Below are 17,906 nucleotides of genomic sequence, written 5' to 3'. Positions count from 1 at the left end.
TCCTGATAATAATGAATTACAGTCGTCCAGCCTGGAAGTAATAAATGCATGAACTAGTTTTTCAGCGTCACTCTGAGACAGGATATTTCTAATTTTATATATGTATTTAAGAATATATTATGGCTTTACGGGATTTGTAAATCATCACATTCTGGGGTTTCTTTTGGGTTTTTTCTTTTACATTTTACTCAGTGTTCCAACTTTTTTAGCCCCGTGGATGTATCGACATAGTGGGAGTTCAAAACAGGTAGATTTCGAAGCATCAAAGAGAGAAACCAGGTCACTGTTGCCATGTGCTTTGCCTTCACAACAGTTGAAAGGAAGAAGTCATTGTAAACACAAAAAGCTGTCTTCAGCAGAACCAGGTCAGACACCTGGCAGATGACGGAAAGACAAAACATCAACTACGAGAGAAAGAAGGCAAAGAGTTAACCGAGTGTCTTTTTTTTGCCATCAAATGAGTTTTTATTTTCTATTTAATTGTGATTATTCCTCTCTTTGTACTGTGCATTGTGTCTTCATGCTTGTGAAAAATCCTTACTTACCATAACCATTATCACTGTAGGAAGATGGGTGTTCGCCTAAAATGGCCTGTCTCTGTCTTCCCTTTCCACGGTCTGAAATACATACAAATACAGATAACACAAACCAATTATGTGAATGCGAGAAGATTTCACATATACTGATTTAAATAACATTAAAGAACACTTGGAAAGTGTTTCATTCATTCACTGCCTCGTTAGAGATCTGTTAGTACCAATCAAATGGTCCATTAAGGCCGAATGCTTGAACGGGCTGGGTCTGACTGTCTGACTGAGCCTATGTTTGGCAGTGCTTATGTGCTCCCAGATCTCAGCGATTAACTTGATGATTAAGTCTTAATGTGTGACAAATAAATAATACTCTACTTCATTATACTGTTTGACAGACAGTCACAAAGTAAAAAAACACAACCAGAAGACAAGAGAAAGCGTCCTCCACTAATCAGAAGGCTGACAGTTCAGTTCCCAGCTCCAAACAAGCAAGTTAATCCTAAAAACGGAAATACAGGAGGTTAACAACAAGGTGGAAACCATCTAAAAGAGTTTCAGCTGAAACCCAAATAAATGCACCAGAATAATGAAAATAGTAAAGAATTCAAAAGAAATGGAAAGTGTACCACAACATCTATCAGACATGGTGGAAGGCAGCAATGAATGACTGCCCGTGGAACAGGGTCGCCAGCGTTTATTGATGATGTGTCTGCTGGTAAAAGTCTGAATTGTATGGTGCTAGATTCTCTGCTCAGGTTCAGTCAAATGGATCTACACAGCGCTTCACAGTACAAATGGATCCTGCCAAAGAAACCCAAGAGTGTCTCAAATCAAAGAGGTGGGAAACCTTTCAGTGGTCAAGACCTGATCTCCACCCGACAGAGTAGCTTTTCAGTTACTGAAGGAAAAGAGACCAACAAAGAAGCAGCAGCTGAAGTTGGCTGCTTCAAAGGCCTCGCGGAGCGTCTACAGGGAGGAGACAGTGTTTTGGATTCTTGACTATATCTTTAAAAATCAGAGCCAGTTATTAGCAGTGCTACATTTAAAATGATGCAATGTTGCAATTTTGAGTTTGATCAATCACGACTCGGAGCATTCATGAAACAGTTCAGCTGAACGCTCTTTTAAAGCAGGATTTACAGTTTGACAAAAAGGCCTCCGTTTCTTCCAGTGTTCATATTCCTGCAGAAACATCACAGAGGAAATCTGTTTCCTCCATCTATGTTTATTGTGGGATTCATTTGGAACTGAGGGGTAGCTTCTATCTGATACTGTGCCCATGAAAGAGAACGACACAGTCCTGCAGAGCCATGGCAGATGTTGCTAATAGCTGAGATCTGAGACACTAACATGCCACTTCTTTGGTACAAATCTCTGCCACACAGATTCACTGAAATATTGCCCTGGCTTTCCTAAATATTACATTATATTACAGTATTATAATAAATATCATTGTGACATTTTCTTGGACTGGGAATAACACAGACAACTAAGAATGCTGCTGCTTAACATGGTCAGTTTTTAATACATCAGATAAACTCTCAGTTTTAACAGCTGTAAATCTACACGAGCACAACAAGCATGCTCAGCGGCAGACTACATGTGAAGGTTATTAATGTCCTTTATATGCCTTCATTGTGTTTCCGGTTGAGTTGGCCAAATTAAAACGGCCATGCTTTGCACATGACAACTCAAGAAAAAGAAGAAGATTTTAACGATGCCATCTGCCATGCAGAGATCAGAATTTCAAATGAAAAAGATCAGAAATGTGAGGTTTCAAAGTGAAATGAAGAGCAGCTGCTGATTTTCTACAGTAGTTTTTTGTGTGTGTTTGTACACATTTATTTCTATTTATTTAATCCCAGCTGCTCCCAAAAAATAACAACAAAACTACTTATGGTGGTAATGGAGGTGAAAAAATAAGAAAAACAGTTTTGTGGTGGTTTTATTCAGAGAAGAGCAGGAAAAACAATACAAACACATGTGAACAGAGATAAGAAAGAGACAGTACCTGTGAGGCATCAAGCTTTCTCTTTTTTCTCCCTCAGCACAAAAGAACATCAACCTGCATTACATTATCATCACAATGATAAAAACATGACCATTATCAAAACTCTCATCCATCAAAGCATTACATACTGTATATGCTACACACATGTTGGAGGCACACTGACATGACACAGACTTTCTGACGATCGGTCCCATACGTACTGCCAGGATAGCGTCTTATCCACAACACGTCTGTCTGCAGTGCTGTGGATCAATCACTGTGTCACATGGCTGAAATATGCACCCACTCAGGATCAGTGTTGGTCAAGTTACTCGAAAAAAGTAATCAGTAACTAATTACTGATTACTTCCCCCCAAAAGTAATCCTGTTACTTTACTGATTACTTATTTTCAAAAGTAATTAATTACTTAGTTACTTTTTAAAAACACGATTTACACCCTGAATAGGTGATAAAGTGATAGATCTTTCAGCCCAATTCTACTTTTTCTGCATAATCCATCATACATAATGTAATCAAATGGAAAAGTCTCTTTTTAAAACTTGTTTTATTAGTTTTAATCTTTTAACTTTATGCATCAAGCAAAAATTTAATTATATGCAACATTCTCTGACTGGAAGAAATTAGTTTAACATTTAAACCTATTTTCTGCACATTCCAGCTCATAAAATAAAATATTTTTTGTGTTCACACTCAGTCTTTCAAATAGATGCAAGTAAAACACAGCAGAAAATAAATAAAGTCAAAGACTCAGCGGTCCTGTTGCTCTATTTTCACCTGTAAAGCAGGAGTGGGGTAGGCGGAGGGTTACCCTGGTGCAGGTGTGCCGCGGTCAGTGGAAGAATCCGTGAGTTTCTCTGTGAGTTTCCCATTACGTCGTAGCTACTCGGTGCTTGTTGGAAGTTTAGGGGTTTTTTTCGCTGTAAAAAGAAGTTCTCTTCCCACGCAGAGCGGACACTAATGTTTTTGTCACTTTTTATGGAGTCAAACTCAAAGTAAGGTCAGTACTTCCACGCTTTAAACGCTGCACGCTCATACTCTCTCTGCACTCGATATATGATCCACTGTTGATCTGCACACAGCTGTTGTCACTAACGTCGCACTCGCTTACGTCACTGTCATGAGACATTCTGCAAAAAAATCACAGTTTTAGTAACGCAGTAACGCAGCGTTCCTACGGGAAAGTAACAGTAATCTAATTACCGTTTTTGCAATAGTAATCCCTTACTTTACTCGTTACTTGAAAAAGTAATCGGATTACAGTAACGCGTAACCCATCTCTGCTCAGGATAGTGGAGACAAACTGGACTCCATTTCAGTGAATCAAACTGGGATGACACAACCAGTTTTACGTTTACTTTCCACATGAGGTTGGATTTGTGTATTTATGTGTTTGTTTGTTTTCCATGAATAAATGAAATCATCGTTTTATATCTACTGTGTTTTTGTCAACGGCTAAAATTTACTTGACAATCTGAAACATTTCAGTGAAGTCAAGTAGGTGACAAACAGTTTTTCATTATACTGTAGAAATGTTCACTGCAGTGAAATCAAAGGGTTCACAGTACTGTGTGACCTATCAGGTCATTAAAGTAACATAAAACACGCTTCAATGCAACTTTCCTTTGATTTAAAGAATAAATTCTCAGCTCCCAGGTGGTGTTAAATTTATCATATAAATAATTCACTAACTATTTTTGTATTCTGGCAAGAATTTAACAGTAAAATACTCCTTTTGCTTTCCCCTGCTAAGCTTAGCAGATTTAGATCATTTTGTTTTGCACTCTGAGCCTGCTTGTGTATTAAAGTATCTGCTATGATGATAATGATAAGCTCAGTGTGCGTCTTTGCTGAGGGTGACCCTGACTGCATGATTTTGGGTTGTCTGACAACAGGCTAAGATGTTGTGAGAGGATCTGTAGTTGACGAGCCAAAACAAACCAGAACATCTGACTGTATTGATTGCAGCTTATGTATGTTTAAATATCCGTCACCTACACCTGCTGATGTTTTGGTCTCTGTTTGCGTTTGTTAAATGTTCAGCTTACATTATATGCACATCACCCATATGTAACATAAGATTCACCCAAATTTCTGTCTGTGATTGAATTGTGATGCAGCTCTCCAACGGAGTTGCACCTCCTCCCAAGATAGAGGATCCACTGGATGCTAATCACTGTGCTATGATCCAATTTCTTTCATGGACAGTATATTTTTACAATCGTGTGATCTCACAAAAGCGAATCAAAGCAAACCCCTTCGACATCATGTCCTCTTTATGATAGATTAATAGTAGCAGCAGTTATTGGATGAACGGACTTCAGAACCCACAGAAGGGGATTCTCAACATGCATCAGATACCATCTACATGGGAGTGAAGCTGTTAATAATTGTATCATGCACTCCCAGATTTGGTCTGAATACAAAACGAAGAACGTCAAGAGACGTTTTCACCTGTGGTCCCAGGTGAGCCAAGAATGGTCTCTCCAGCGCATTAATTACACAGGATGTGAGGACAAGTGGTCAACAGTCATTAAGCTTAGGTGTGTGGTTCATTAAGTGCAGTTTGCAGACACAAATCAAACATGCAAAGTGTACATAGCCGCATTTGCCTACCTTTGCAACAACTGTTGTTGCTACAGGTTGTTGTTTAACGAGAGGACTACACTATGGTCAGACCTCCCAGTGCAGGGCATAGAGCAGCTCTAGCACCCCATCTTCTCAAGTGGGACAACGGACATACTATTGATACAGTCTGTATTCCAATAGCTATCAATACCCAACCCACAGAAGCGTTCTTTCACAGGAACACGTCGGGGACTGACATTTCTATTCACCCAAAAACTCTGCAGGAACAAAATGATGAACGTGCAAAACATGGAGGAGTGAAAGCAGCAGAGTATGACAGGGTAGAAGAAAAGGGGCAGGTTGATGGAAATGCACATTGGCACAGAGAAGCAGAGAAAGTCAGAGACGAATGGCGTTCGAAGATGCACTCAGCTGTCTGTGGATGAAAGTAGATAGAGCTCACTGTATGAATGTATGGTTAAACGTGACTTGCTGTCTAAAGTGATGATCATTTTATCTCACTGTTATTGTCATTATTATTTTATATTATTGTTCTGTTTATTTTTATCCTTCTGCCAAACTAATTTCCCCTTGTGGGACAATAAAGAAATTGAACTGAACTGAACTGAATTTAAAGTAGAAAAGTATCACGTCAGTATCAGTCCGCTTCCATTTCCATAAGGTTCATAACCTCATGCTAAACACAGCTACTAAAGTAAAAGGTACAAGTAATATGTAGGTCAGTCTATGAGCCCATAGCTATATGCTCTCCTCTGGTAACGTACCCTTTGACAACATCAACCACTTCCCCCTATGCAGCCAGGGCGACCTTGTTTGGGTAGTTTAACCATATCCATGAATGGCTCTGTTAGTCAAAAGCAACAGAACCTGTGGCTGATGAGCATGTTTATTTTATCAGCAGTGCAGGGAAAAAGAACTCTGTGCTACTTCCAGCTGCTCCCTTATCACAGAGGGCAACTTTGCATGTTTGATTTGAGTTTTCAGTGGCTGCTCTTCCTGACGTAACCTCTCCTTCTCGAACCAAACGGGGGATCTTTTACTTGAACAGAGTTTCAGACAACCGATATTCTGGGTTCCCTGATGTGCTGCTGGTGCTCCTCAAAACACTGCAGCTTGAAACACTGCTGCATTTTTTCACTAGCACAAGGAACTAACAAAGGGGTGCACAGTCACTGTGATAGCGTGACTGGTCTTCTTCTGTGGTGTGGGAGGGACCCAAACGGCTCTGTGGCTTTACCCAGTTTTAGAGGCCGTTCACACCACCTGGCTGCTGCCAGTAATGTGCAGAACTGCATCAGTCTTCTGGGCTAGTATTCTAACCTGTTTTAGCTGACACAACATATTACAGCCGAAAACAAATCTAGGTTTGGGCCCAGGGCTGGACATTCTGGTAAAAGCTGTAAGGCTATAAAGATAAAAATAAGAGATAAAACATTTTAAAATATGATTTGTTTGATCATCTAAAAATGTATTTCATGCCAAGATAATACTTCATATTTATGTGAATCTTCCCCAAAGTGCCTCATTTAGAGAAGGTCCAAAGCAGTCTCCCCAGTGATGGTTTACTGTAGCAGCCATGTTTAAATACAGTCTCCCTCAAACACACGTGCACAAGTGTATATATAAAAATACAGTTCACTAGCTGGGCCCACGTCCTCATTTGAGGTTTGACAGCGTTTTAGTAGATAATGGTGAATGGTTGGCCATGTATTGAGCTGTGGTTTGGGGAAGGCCTCAGAGGAGACTGGCGGCTCATCATGTACTAAATAGAAGTTAAGAAGTTAAAGAATTGAAAAGGGGAGGGAGGGGCATGTAAACGAGAACGAAGAGCTTGTAGAACTGGGGGAACACATATAGATGAGAACCAGAAGGAGCGTGTTTGGAGGCGTGGTCCCTGAAGTTCAGATACTTTATCTCCAAATATATAACTTCTATCAAAGGAACAGAAATTCATTCATGTAGGTGCTGGATGGTGGAAATGATTAAAGCAGCACAAGAAAAGAGCAGCTAGTACAGAGGGAATATAAAGCAAACTAAAACTGAGCAGTAAAGGTACTAGCAACCACTATTGTGGAAGCTAAATACATAAAGAAATACATTTTCATACTCCACCAGAGACCCCAACACACCCCAGCCTCACTGGTGACTTGCCCCAGTCTGTGTCAATGCAGTGCACCCCCATGAAATCATATAACACAGCAGATAAAATGTATTTAGTGACTATTTCAACTAAACAGAGTTGGGACCAGTTCATCACAAAAACAATCGTTTAATGAATCATTTTAAAACAAGGCTGTTTAAGGTTATATTAGGCAGCCAAAACTAAAATATTTAATGGTCGTTAATGGCACTTCGGGGAATGTCAGAGTCTCACAGAGACTGTAACAAATAATAAATAATGCTCTGTGGATATCAAAAGAACATTTCACGGTGAAGCTGATACTCTGGGCAGCAGCTGTTAACGTTGCCATAGACTGAAGCCAGGGGCTGTGAGCTTACCGCTTTCAGATGTCGGGCAATTTTTAATCAGTGCTGTCTGAAAAAAAAACAACAGTTTTTTTTGAATTGAGTGAATTCAGGATGAACTGACTCCAACATCAGTCTCATCACACAGTTTCAGATAATGGACCACACAGGACTGCGATCACACAACACACTCATGCAGTAATACAACGTAACAACTTTTGGCTTTAAACAAGTCACTGATACATAGTAATGAATCTTTCTATCAAAATATACAAATCAAGGAGATTTAGATGGCTAAATGTAGAGCTCCTGATTAAGGCTGTCACAATATACTGGCTTTCACAGTTAGTATTTCTTAGAGTTTGCAGATTCGTGTACCTTTGCTGGTTGGCTGATAGCAGAACCAGGCCGTGTGGTTGACGGTGAGTCAGCACTTTTTCACCTGTTTGATTCTTTCCACCAAGAATTCAAAGGCTTGGCGGTCAACAGCTAACTCTGTCTCAGACACACTAGAGGCTGTCTTTGGTAAGAGCATGTTCATGCTAACTAACCTAAATCCTTTGGTAGTTCTCGAGTTACATAACTTGCTGTTCACATTAATACTGATCTAGAGTCTTTCAGTCTCATTTGAGATTTGCAATTTAACGTTTCATATTTGAGGATCTGCAATAACACCAACACTGCTTTTTTAACTACATGGCAAATTTAGACACTTGAACCCAGATACACATGTGAAGGAAGCTGACACGCCTACTCACAGTCTTTATTTATTCACATGCCTATCTACCAGAATATTTAGCTGTCATCTGAATAGCTACTGTATCTGCTTCTCTCCGTTTTTCAGACCTGTAACAGCCAATGAAATTCTCAATTTAGTGTTCTATCTTAATTATAAGCAACATTGTAAAGATAGTTCTTAGTTTATCGTTTTTGGATACCATTTTTGCAGTAAGGTGTCATTAAAAATCTGATATTGTGACAGCTCCAATTCAGACAAAATAAAGCAACAGAGAGCAGAGTTTTGATACTCATAATGTAGAATCACATAGCCAGAAACTCAACTTATTACCCAATAAGGTGTTTTCATCAGATTTTGAAGAGGAAACAAGGATTTGATTTCACTTGTTATGTAGATGTTTGGTAAAAAACATGCAAGATTGCTATAAAAAAGCAACACTGAAAGTTAAATCTAACATGTCGAGGCTCTGGAGAACAAAAGACGTTGTGCAGACCAGGTGTCAGGCTATGTGAGACTACTTCTGCAGACAAAAGGAGATTAAGAACACAGGGTAAAATAGGTGGAAAGGAGGCAGTGCTATCCTGCAGCGAGTGGCAGGGAAGGTGGCTCCTGGGCATGTTGAAGCAGCAGCTGCATGGTGGTCAGCAGGAGTGAGATCCATCTCTTTTTCTCCCTCTCTTTCTCTCTTTGCTGGGTTGCAAAGGTGTAGATGGAAGAAAGTTGCTGTGCATGGCCAGCCTGACGTTCTCTGCTCTCTCACTGTCCCTCAATGTGTCTCTCTCTCTTTCCCCACAGTAGGCAGAGGTGCAAGATTGTCAGAGGTCGGAAATTGGCTGATATGAGAGTGTTTTGATTGGAGATGTAGAGGCAGGAGGCGTAGGAGTCTCGGTGTGATGGAGAACTATGTTCCGGGACAATTTTCAGGACTACACTGAATCCACAGTCAGAAACGGGCAAATAACAACTGAAGATTTGGCCACGGATTCACAAATCACTAAAAGGTTTCCTAAAAGAGCTGTAGTGAAGGTGAATATGTCCCCACAGAGAATTCATGCTGAAAACAGTCCTACCTTCAACATTACAGCAGCTCAAGTATTGCAAAAAGACAGGATCACCCTCAAACAGTCAACCTGTCTGAGTCTGACCGTACGGCTGAAGTTAAAAGGGAGACTTTGACCTACCTCGTCTGACCAGGTATGGTTTTGTGTAGTCCCAGCTCTCGTTGTCATTCTTAATAACATTCAGACGTGTTGGCTGTTGAAAAGAAAGATGAAAAAAGATTCACGATCTAGCTGGATGGATCTGTGATACCAAGGAGAGTCTCAGAAGCCACTGAAGAAAACGCCAAACACTGCAGTGCATCAACAGTTTATGAGTTTGTCACACATTTGTATACCTGTACAGTCATTTCATGACACAAAGCATAAAGTGCACAAAAAGAAATTAACCAATTTAATTTATTCATTTAAATTCTAAAATGTATTTTGAAATGTGCAAAATTTAAGAGTAACATTTGAGATTTAGTTCTGGTGTGGGTAAGGATCTATTACTGGTTATACTGAGAACCCAAACAGGTTCAGTACACTTGATTTATTTGCTATATAAAACTAACTCAGGTTGGTAGAAAGTAGATTTAACACATTCTGAGTATCGTTTGCCGCAGGAAACCTTGCAGTCAGGGTAAATCAGTGCTGTCTACATAGCACAAAAACACTGTGGATGCTGCTGATGTTTCTCTTACCCTTGCATATTCAATCTTTAGTGTACAGCAACCTGCATAGATGTCAGCTCCATTCAGAGCTGCTTTCGCCTTCTGAGCACACTGAACCGACTCAAATCTGCAGAAGCTTGGTTAAGGAGAGGACGTTCAAACACAGAGATATATAAATGACATACATTTGCAGATACTTATCCATAGCTACATTCAATAATGGCAATGAAACCACATAGAAGCATGGGTAAAATACATACATTATTCCTTGCTCTGCATCTTCCTCACTCTTGTTGGGACTGTGGTTAATCCTGCACTTCTCTATGGCTGGTGCTAGCAACAGCAGCCTTTTGTGAATGTGAGGGCTTGTTACTAGTTGCTGGTTTGACTGTTGACCATGCAGCACCAGCAGACCAGACAGCTAACCTGCCGGTTAATTAGACACATTATGCTGCATTTGTTTGTTGTTTCTTTCTCTTTTTCTGGCTTTTCAGCTCCACCTTTTTCAAAATACACTCCGTTCTACAAGTTGTGTGAGTGCACAGCAAAGGTAGGTACTGTTAAGAGATTTGAGTGGGAAACACAGTGCCAGTAATGGAAATAAAAGAATGGGCTGCTGTAGCATGTAGGGCCGGTGTGCACCATCCCTTTAATTTACACATCTGACCAAAAGTGTGTCACCCCACTGGTCAAATGTCCAGTATGCCAGATTACCGTCCAGCCCAGCCTGGTATACTTAAGGACTCTGAGCACGCCTGCTCTCGTCTGATCTGGGAAGCTAAGCAGGGTTGGGGCTGGTTATTACTTGGATGGGAGACCGCCTGGGAATACCAGGTGCTGTAAGCTTGGGTGGGGGTGGAGCAGGTCATCTACTGATTGGAAGGTTGGTGGTTCGCTCCCTGGTTCACCCTAGTCTGCATGCCAGATACCATTAGCCAACCCTAAGTTGCTCTCTGATGCATCCATCTGTGTGTGAATGTTAGTTGGTGAGCACTTAAAATCACAGCAGAAACTGCTTGTGAATGTGGCATGCTGTATTAAGTTCTTTGAGGACTCTGAGTAGAAAAGAATCAGACCAGTTACTGTAGGACAAAAGGCAGGATACAAACTTGACTGGTCCCAGTCTGTTACAGTGCAAATCGAGAGAGACAGACACTTGTATGGGCGATTAAGAACCACCCACTAACCTACCCCTACTGTGACATAAGACACAATCCAATTTACATTTAGTGGCCAACAGAATATGAACATGGGTTTCTGTGTCGTGTCTAAGAGTCTTGTCTTCTGCCACTGCAGGCTGACACGCACTCCCACAGCCGTTAACATAAACCCCCCTCAGCAGTGTTTCCAAAACCCTCTGTTTTAGGATCCTTAAGCATGAGGGTTATGAATGACAAGAAAGAATGTAGCCCTGCATCAGACTGGCGACCTGTGCAGGTGTACCCTGCCTCTTGCCCTGTGGTAGCTGGGATAGGCTCCAGCCCCCCCACCGACCCTGATAAGGAAGAGTGGAAAAGAAAGGATGGATGGATGATGGAAGAAAAGCACTAAATGATTCATGTCAAATAATGCATGAAAACATATCTCTCTGGATGAGTGTCAAGGATACAGTCAACCCTTGAAATTCACGAGAGTTATGTTCAAAGAGGACCCACAGATTGTGAAAAACTGCAGATTTTGGATGTGGTCAGAAATGCCTATTTTTATAGTTTAAACACCAAACGTGAATTTGGGCAGGATCTTAGGGCTTTCACAAAAAACATTGCCGTGTCCAAATTCATAGGCTGCATCCTCCTGAGGACATGGCCTTCGCGGTCTAGGTGCGCCAGGTCCTCTGAAGGCCGGGTAGGCCGGAAGCAAGCAGCTGTGAAATTGGACGGTGAAGCCTTCAGATCTGCGTCACCGCTGTCTCAGGGGCGTTTAATGAACTCGGCCGTCTGCTCCTTGCTGTCTAAAATATAACAGGACACTGGAGTAAACTCTCGACCGTCTCACACTACTGTTTAATCAGTTTTCTGTTTGACGTTTATTCAGCTGTGTAAAAACTAGAACTTTAATCTCAGCCAAACCGATTTACTCAGGAACAAATAAAAGACTGAAAAAAGACAAACAATAACATTTTGAAATTATCTAAGTGACTCATATGTCATGTTTAACCCGAGTAGTGAAAGACGGCGGGTGTTTTGAAAACGATGTGCTGGGAGTCCGCTGTTCTCGCCGGCTCTAGTGAGGCTTGAACCCCGGGCTAGCTATCGAGCTGGTGGGTAACAGACGTCTCGGAAAACGTCGGAACGCTTTTACAAATATGTGCTGTCTTGATAAACCGAGCAGATATTTGAAGTTTACGCAGCTACATTCTGAAAATATCTTAAAAGTTTGTTTTGTGTCCCAGAAACAGTAATAAGAGTAATATTAAAACTAACAGGGCTCTAGACTAACTTTTTGCCATGGCCGTACTGGTACGCCTAACTTTAGGCGTACCACCACAAAAGTTAGGCGCACACAAATTTTATAATAATTGATATAATATAATGTGTTTTCTGGATACACTGTGCTTTCTCAGCATTCAAAGATTGATGACACCGTGTCAGAGCACTGGCTATGAATTTCAGAAGCATCAGGCCTTAACAGAAAAGTTAGCAATAGTTATTTTCCTATTACAGCTACATCCACGTCTGTCGTGCCTAGGCTGCTCATAGGGCTGGGTATCATCACTGATTTCTATAATGCATTCGATTCCGGTTTTCAAAGTCCCGATTCGATTCAACTTAGCCTCAGACAGTCAGAAATATTATAATTCTGATCATTTATCAGCACTGACTTCTTCAGAATTGTGAGCATCACAGCAGATGCCTTTGTGTGAAAGTAACTGAGAATAAAACAGAAAAACATGAAGGAGATTTTCCTGGTCTGGCTTTTTATAGCAGATAACCTTAAAAATATTCTACAATGTTCTGCATATGAAGTTTAAATTTCTTTAGTATTGAACAACAGAAAAATAGGCTTTCTTGTCCGAGGTCATTTAAGTGAAAAAGAAAAAGACAGCAGCCACAGCGCTGTGAACAACGGTAGACTGGTGGGTAATAAGCCAATGAATAATACAGAAAACAGAGATTGGAGACGGGAAACTGTTCTTGAAGTACAGAGAGAGAGAGAGAGAGAGAGCTAGCTGTGCATGAAGTGTGATTTTAATAGTCGTGGAAGCAAAACAGCAAAATTCATGACGACATTGATCAAATGTGAAGCGCAGTTTGCTGCTTCTTTTGCTGCTGGCTCGGTGAATTTTGGTTGGAGAGACAAAACCTGCAGCTCAGAATCAGCGCAAAAAGACGTAATCACAGCGCGGACCGGACGCATCAGGATCGCTGAGCTCCGACAGCGTGTCCGTCTACGAGCCGTCGGGTGAGAAAGCCGAGAAAGACAAAGCTGATTCTGATGTCTGTGTTTACGTCTCTGTGTGGAGTCCGTGTACCTGCTCTCATCTGCTGTTTGGTTGTTGTTGAAATGGTTTTGTGAGCTTTAATCTGAGAATCTGGCGTTTCTGGCAAAACACAGTTATATTTAAAAGTCAGGATTTAATGAATTGATATCGCTTTGTTCAAGCTACTCACCTCCCACTTCCACCTGCACTTTCAACTGGACCACGGCCAATCAGAGAGGTCCCGCCCCTTACTATCTCTGATTGGTTTAGTCCACGATAGGGGCATAATGTGTGTCTGTTGTTGACCACAGGGAAGGTTGCAGATTTTTTGTTTTTTGCTACCCGAACATTTGGTCGCACAGGTGCAACCAAATATCTTTTTTTAGTCGCACCACTGACAAATTTGGTCGCATTTGCGACCAAATTGGTCGCACTCTAGAGCCCTGACTAAGTAGCTGCCGCCATTGTTGTAAACCGAAATTGGCTTTGAATTCTGGGATAGGTTGGGCCACGAAGGATACACCTGTATCCCGTCACTGTGACGTAATCGGCCTACAAATGCGGCACCGGAAGGATGCAGCCCATGAATTTGGACACGCCCCATGAGAACACTCGGTGACACACTGAAGATAGCTACGTGTGGTAAACTGTTATGATGCAGAGTGTGAGGAACACACAGATTCACCCACTCAGTAAGGATACTCCACCATGGCTTGGATTCCATTTCGTTTAAAGATGACGATCCTCAGCACACTGCCAATGGGGTTACATACAGTGTACAGAACATCCTGCATCAATTTGGACACACACACACACAAAAAGACAAAATGCAGGATTAGCGTTAATCTATGAGTTTCTAATGGTGAGACCTTCATGTATGAAGGTTAAGACATGTAACTGGAACAGTGATGGTTTTGTATTTTTAACTCCATTCACTTTTATGTATATATTTCTTTATAGCCAAATCACAATGGCAATCATGACAAATATAACTGAGACACCTGATGTAGCAGAAATTTATGGAAGCCCGTTTCCGCCACAAAGAAAAAAAAAAAAAAAAAAGGATCCATAACTCAAAATTTAGTCATTTTCTCAAAATTTCGAGTTATTTTCTCAAAATTTCGACATATTAACTCGAAATTTCGATTTATTAACTCAAAATTTTGAGAAAAGCAACTCGAAATTTCAAGTTAGCGCTGCCAATCAGTAATCTACGTGAATGACGTCCTTTCCTCGTTACCCGGAAGCTGAAGCCCTCAGCTACAAATGCTACAGCTAAGCTACCGGTATTACATCCAGTCGCACAGATTGCTGAGTGTTTTCAGCCTGGCTTCACAAATGATGAAATCCCCGTGTTATTAGCTGAATCACACGGTGTTACTATCAGCAAACGCACTCGCCAAAGCGCCAATTTGTTGGGATCTGTTTTTGAGTGCGCGTTCCTCTCAGAATCAGAATCAGAAAGGGTTTTATTGCCAAATGTTGAGCAGGTTTACAACATTAGGAAATTGCTGCGGTGCTTCAGTGCAAACATACTGTCATAAATTACGCTTAAATAGACATGAAAATAAAAATAAGAATAAGAATTAAAAGTGCTACGTAGATAGATACAGTATATACATGAGTGCAGGTGGTGATCAGTGCCAAACATGGAATGATGCAGTGAACACAGCGTAGGGTCATGTGTTAGTGGTGGGAACAGTCATACGGTTATTGTTCGTGTGTCCAACAGCAGAGGGGAAGAAACTGTTCTTATGGCGAGAGGTTCTGGTGCGAATGGGCCGGAGCCTCCTGCCCGAGGGGAGCATATGCTTCCGGGTAACAAGAAAGTGACCTCATTCACGTATATTTTTGATTGGTAGAGCTAACTTGAAATTTTGAGAAAAGTAAATTTTGAGTTATATTTCTCAAAATTTCGAGTTAATAAGTTGAAATTTCGAGAAAATAACTCGAAATTTCGAGTTATGGATACTAGCTTTTTTGTTTTTATTTAGTGGCGGAAACAGGCTTCCATAGAAATTACACAAACACATTCTGGTGTAAAGTTTTGGTGATGGTTAAGTTAGGCACAGGTGACATATGTTGAACATAAATTTAAAAAATATATGCAAATGGAGATCGTAACACCACACTTGCAGGGATGATGAATACAAAAATCAAAAGAGTTGATGTTTGTGCAAAGTTCTGCTCAGATTGCCCCTCCATTTAAAGAAGACAGACGGTACGACTTAATTATGAGTTATAAATGATTAAAAAACACGCAAGATATAAACCACATCCATCAGCATATCATAAAGACTATGAGTTATTGTTCGAAGAAGAAGGTACACTTAAGAAAAGAGAGCTGAGATGTCCCTCTGGATCTGTATGTGTGTTTACCGTTGTTATAGGGTAGAGTGGGTTCTGTATGGACAGCAGAAGCACTTTGTTCCCACTGTTGGGGTTGTCAGCATTTGTAGGCCTGGTGATTCTTTTGGATGTGGAATAATTAAAGTATGCTTGTTGACCTGATGACAAAATGAAAAATATAAACACAAACAGTATGCTACATTTGAGTATATGTTACCAAGTAAAAAGGAATGGAAGCAAAGACCTGCGATGTATACTGGCTCCTTGGCTCCACAGGACACACAGCGGTCTGCACTCTCCACTGCAGAGAATTCCACCAAGGCCTGACGCTTGAATGGCATCATCATCACATAACTGAAAACATACGCACAAACACCTGGATAAGACATGGACTGCTGAAAACTGTCTCCCCTTTATACAAGTTCCTTTGACGGGTCACTCTGGCAGCTATACTGCAGTTTTCTAATCTTATAAACAGCACATTTGTACAATGACTGAAACCAGCTTGTTGAATGAACAATGGGCTGTGAGGTGACTCATGACCATTGATTAATAATCATGAGTCCCATTCACAGAGAGTTGGGGAATGGCTGCAATCACAGCATTGTAAGATGGTGACAGATGTACCCTTAGGCCCCCTCCTCGATTCAGAGATGGTCTTTCCCTTTTCACGTAAATGGCCTCCTTGACTCAAACCAGCGTTGCTTCCTGTCCAGGATGTTACATCCTCATCATTGAAAGAGTGTCCACTGGCCTGTAGTGTGAATAGACTGCAGAGTCCTGGCCTGACGAGGTGGCTCTTCTGTGTTCTGCCATCCTCTTCGCCAGAGGTTGTTTGGTTTCCCCGATGTATAAATCATAGTCCTGGCACTTAACAGCATGTTATGTTACTATGTTACTCTGTTTGTGTCGGGGGACCCGATTCTTGGGGTGGACCGGTTTTTGGTGCAGCGTGTTTTAGGGTTTAAAAGCCACAGGGACGAATTGAGGATCAAAGCCAGAAACTTTAAGATGTTATAGGTGACAGAGTTGATCATACAGACAGTCGGTCTTAAAGGTGCACCCTGTTTATGTATCTTCGGTAAACTGTACAGACTTAGTGTAGCTTCCCCTGGGTACAGCCTGCTGTATGAGGTCCGGTCAATAGCCTTGTCTTGTTCTAATTGCTTCAGACACCCTCTTCCTGTAACCACTTCCTAGGTCCCCCTTTAGGGGCTCATAAGTATTTTTGTCACTGAGCAAAGACAAAATTTTCTCAGGAACATTTTGTCACTTTGTCTGGTTTAGCAAAGGTTGGGGAAACATGCAGTCAGCTGAGCCTGAAGAAGTCACTTAGATAAGTGACAAAATGTTTCTCCCACTGAAAACGTCCAGATGAACAGAATCAACCTTTTGAGACTTACTTACCTGGATGACTAAGCATGCACCAAGACACTGTAAGCTTCAAGTCTCCCCACAACAGTATCATTAGAAGGCATAGCATATATCTTCACTAGTATTAAGATGATACCTAGCTTTATCTATCCATTAGGCTAGATAATACACATCAGTTAAACTGAAGAATGGTCATAAAGACATGGGTGAACTCGAATTTCCTGCTTTTAAATCCAGATAACATGGACGTTATTGTACTTGGCACCCAAAATCTTAACCAAATGCCTTCTCTGGACGACGTTACCTTGGCACCCCTTCACAGACAACGTCCAGAATCAACTTTCTGGGATTCTGGAAAGAATATTCACAGAAACAGCCCAGAAATAGTTATGACAACTTTTTAGCATGATACTCAAAAAGAACAAAGGTCAGAATTGCTGCCATCATCACTGATCTAAAAGAAGTAATTGATGCTGTTTGAGGACGGTTATAAGGCCATTTCCAAACAGCATGAAGTCCATCATTCCACAATCAGAAAAATTATTCACAAATTGAAAAAAATTGAAGACAACTGGCAGTCTTTCCAGTCTTCCAGATCCATCCATCCATCCATCCTCATCCGCTTTATCCGAGGCCAGGTCGCGGGGGCAGCAGCCTAAGCAAAGAGGCCCAGACCTCCCTCTCCCCAGCCACCTCCTCCAGCTTATCCGGGGGA

General features: G+C 41.2%; 1 protein-coding gene across 1 annotated transcript in view; it reads right to left on the bottom strand.

Moving 5' to 3' along the window:
• Positions 1–16,166, bottom strand: part of LOC102204833 (heterogeneous nuclear ribonucleoprotein L-like) — a 24,857-nt gene extending 8,691 nt beyond the window's left edge. Inside the window, exons 1-6 of the mRNA XM_013915084.1 lie at positions 16,062–16,166; positions 15,848–15,975; positions 14,171–14,256; positions 10,078–10,174; positions 9,518–9,590; positions 546–617 (exon numbers count right to left, since the gene is read on the bottom strand). Of these exons, the coding sequence (XP_013770538.1) occupies positions 546–617; positions 9,518–9,590; positions 10,078–10,174; positions 14,171–14,256; positions 15,848–15,975; positions 16,062–16,164 (559 nt within the window). The 5' untranslated portion in view covers positions 16,165–16,166. The remainder of the gene's footprint in view (positions 1–545; positions 618–9,517; positions 9,591–10,077; positions 10,175–14,170; positions 14,257–15,847; positions 15,976–16,061) is intronic.
• Positions 16,167–17,906: the final 1,740 nt, after the last annotated feature.

Source organism: Pundamilia nyererei, unplaced genomic scaffold (assembly GCF_000239375.1).
Source record: "Pundamilia nyererei isolate P.nyererei 1_Seehausen unplaced genomic scaffold, PunNye1.0 scaffold00256, whole genome shotgun sequence".
NCBI classification, from domain to species: domain Eukaryota; kingdom Metazoa; phylum Chordata; class Actinopteri; order Cichliformes; family Cichlidae; genus Pundamilia; species Pundamilia nyererei.
Note: the sequence above shows the minus strand (reverse complement) of the source record. Positions and strands in the feature narration are given on the sequence as shown.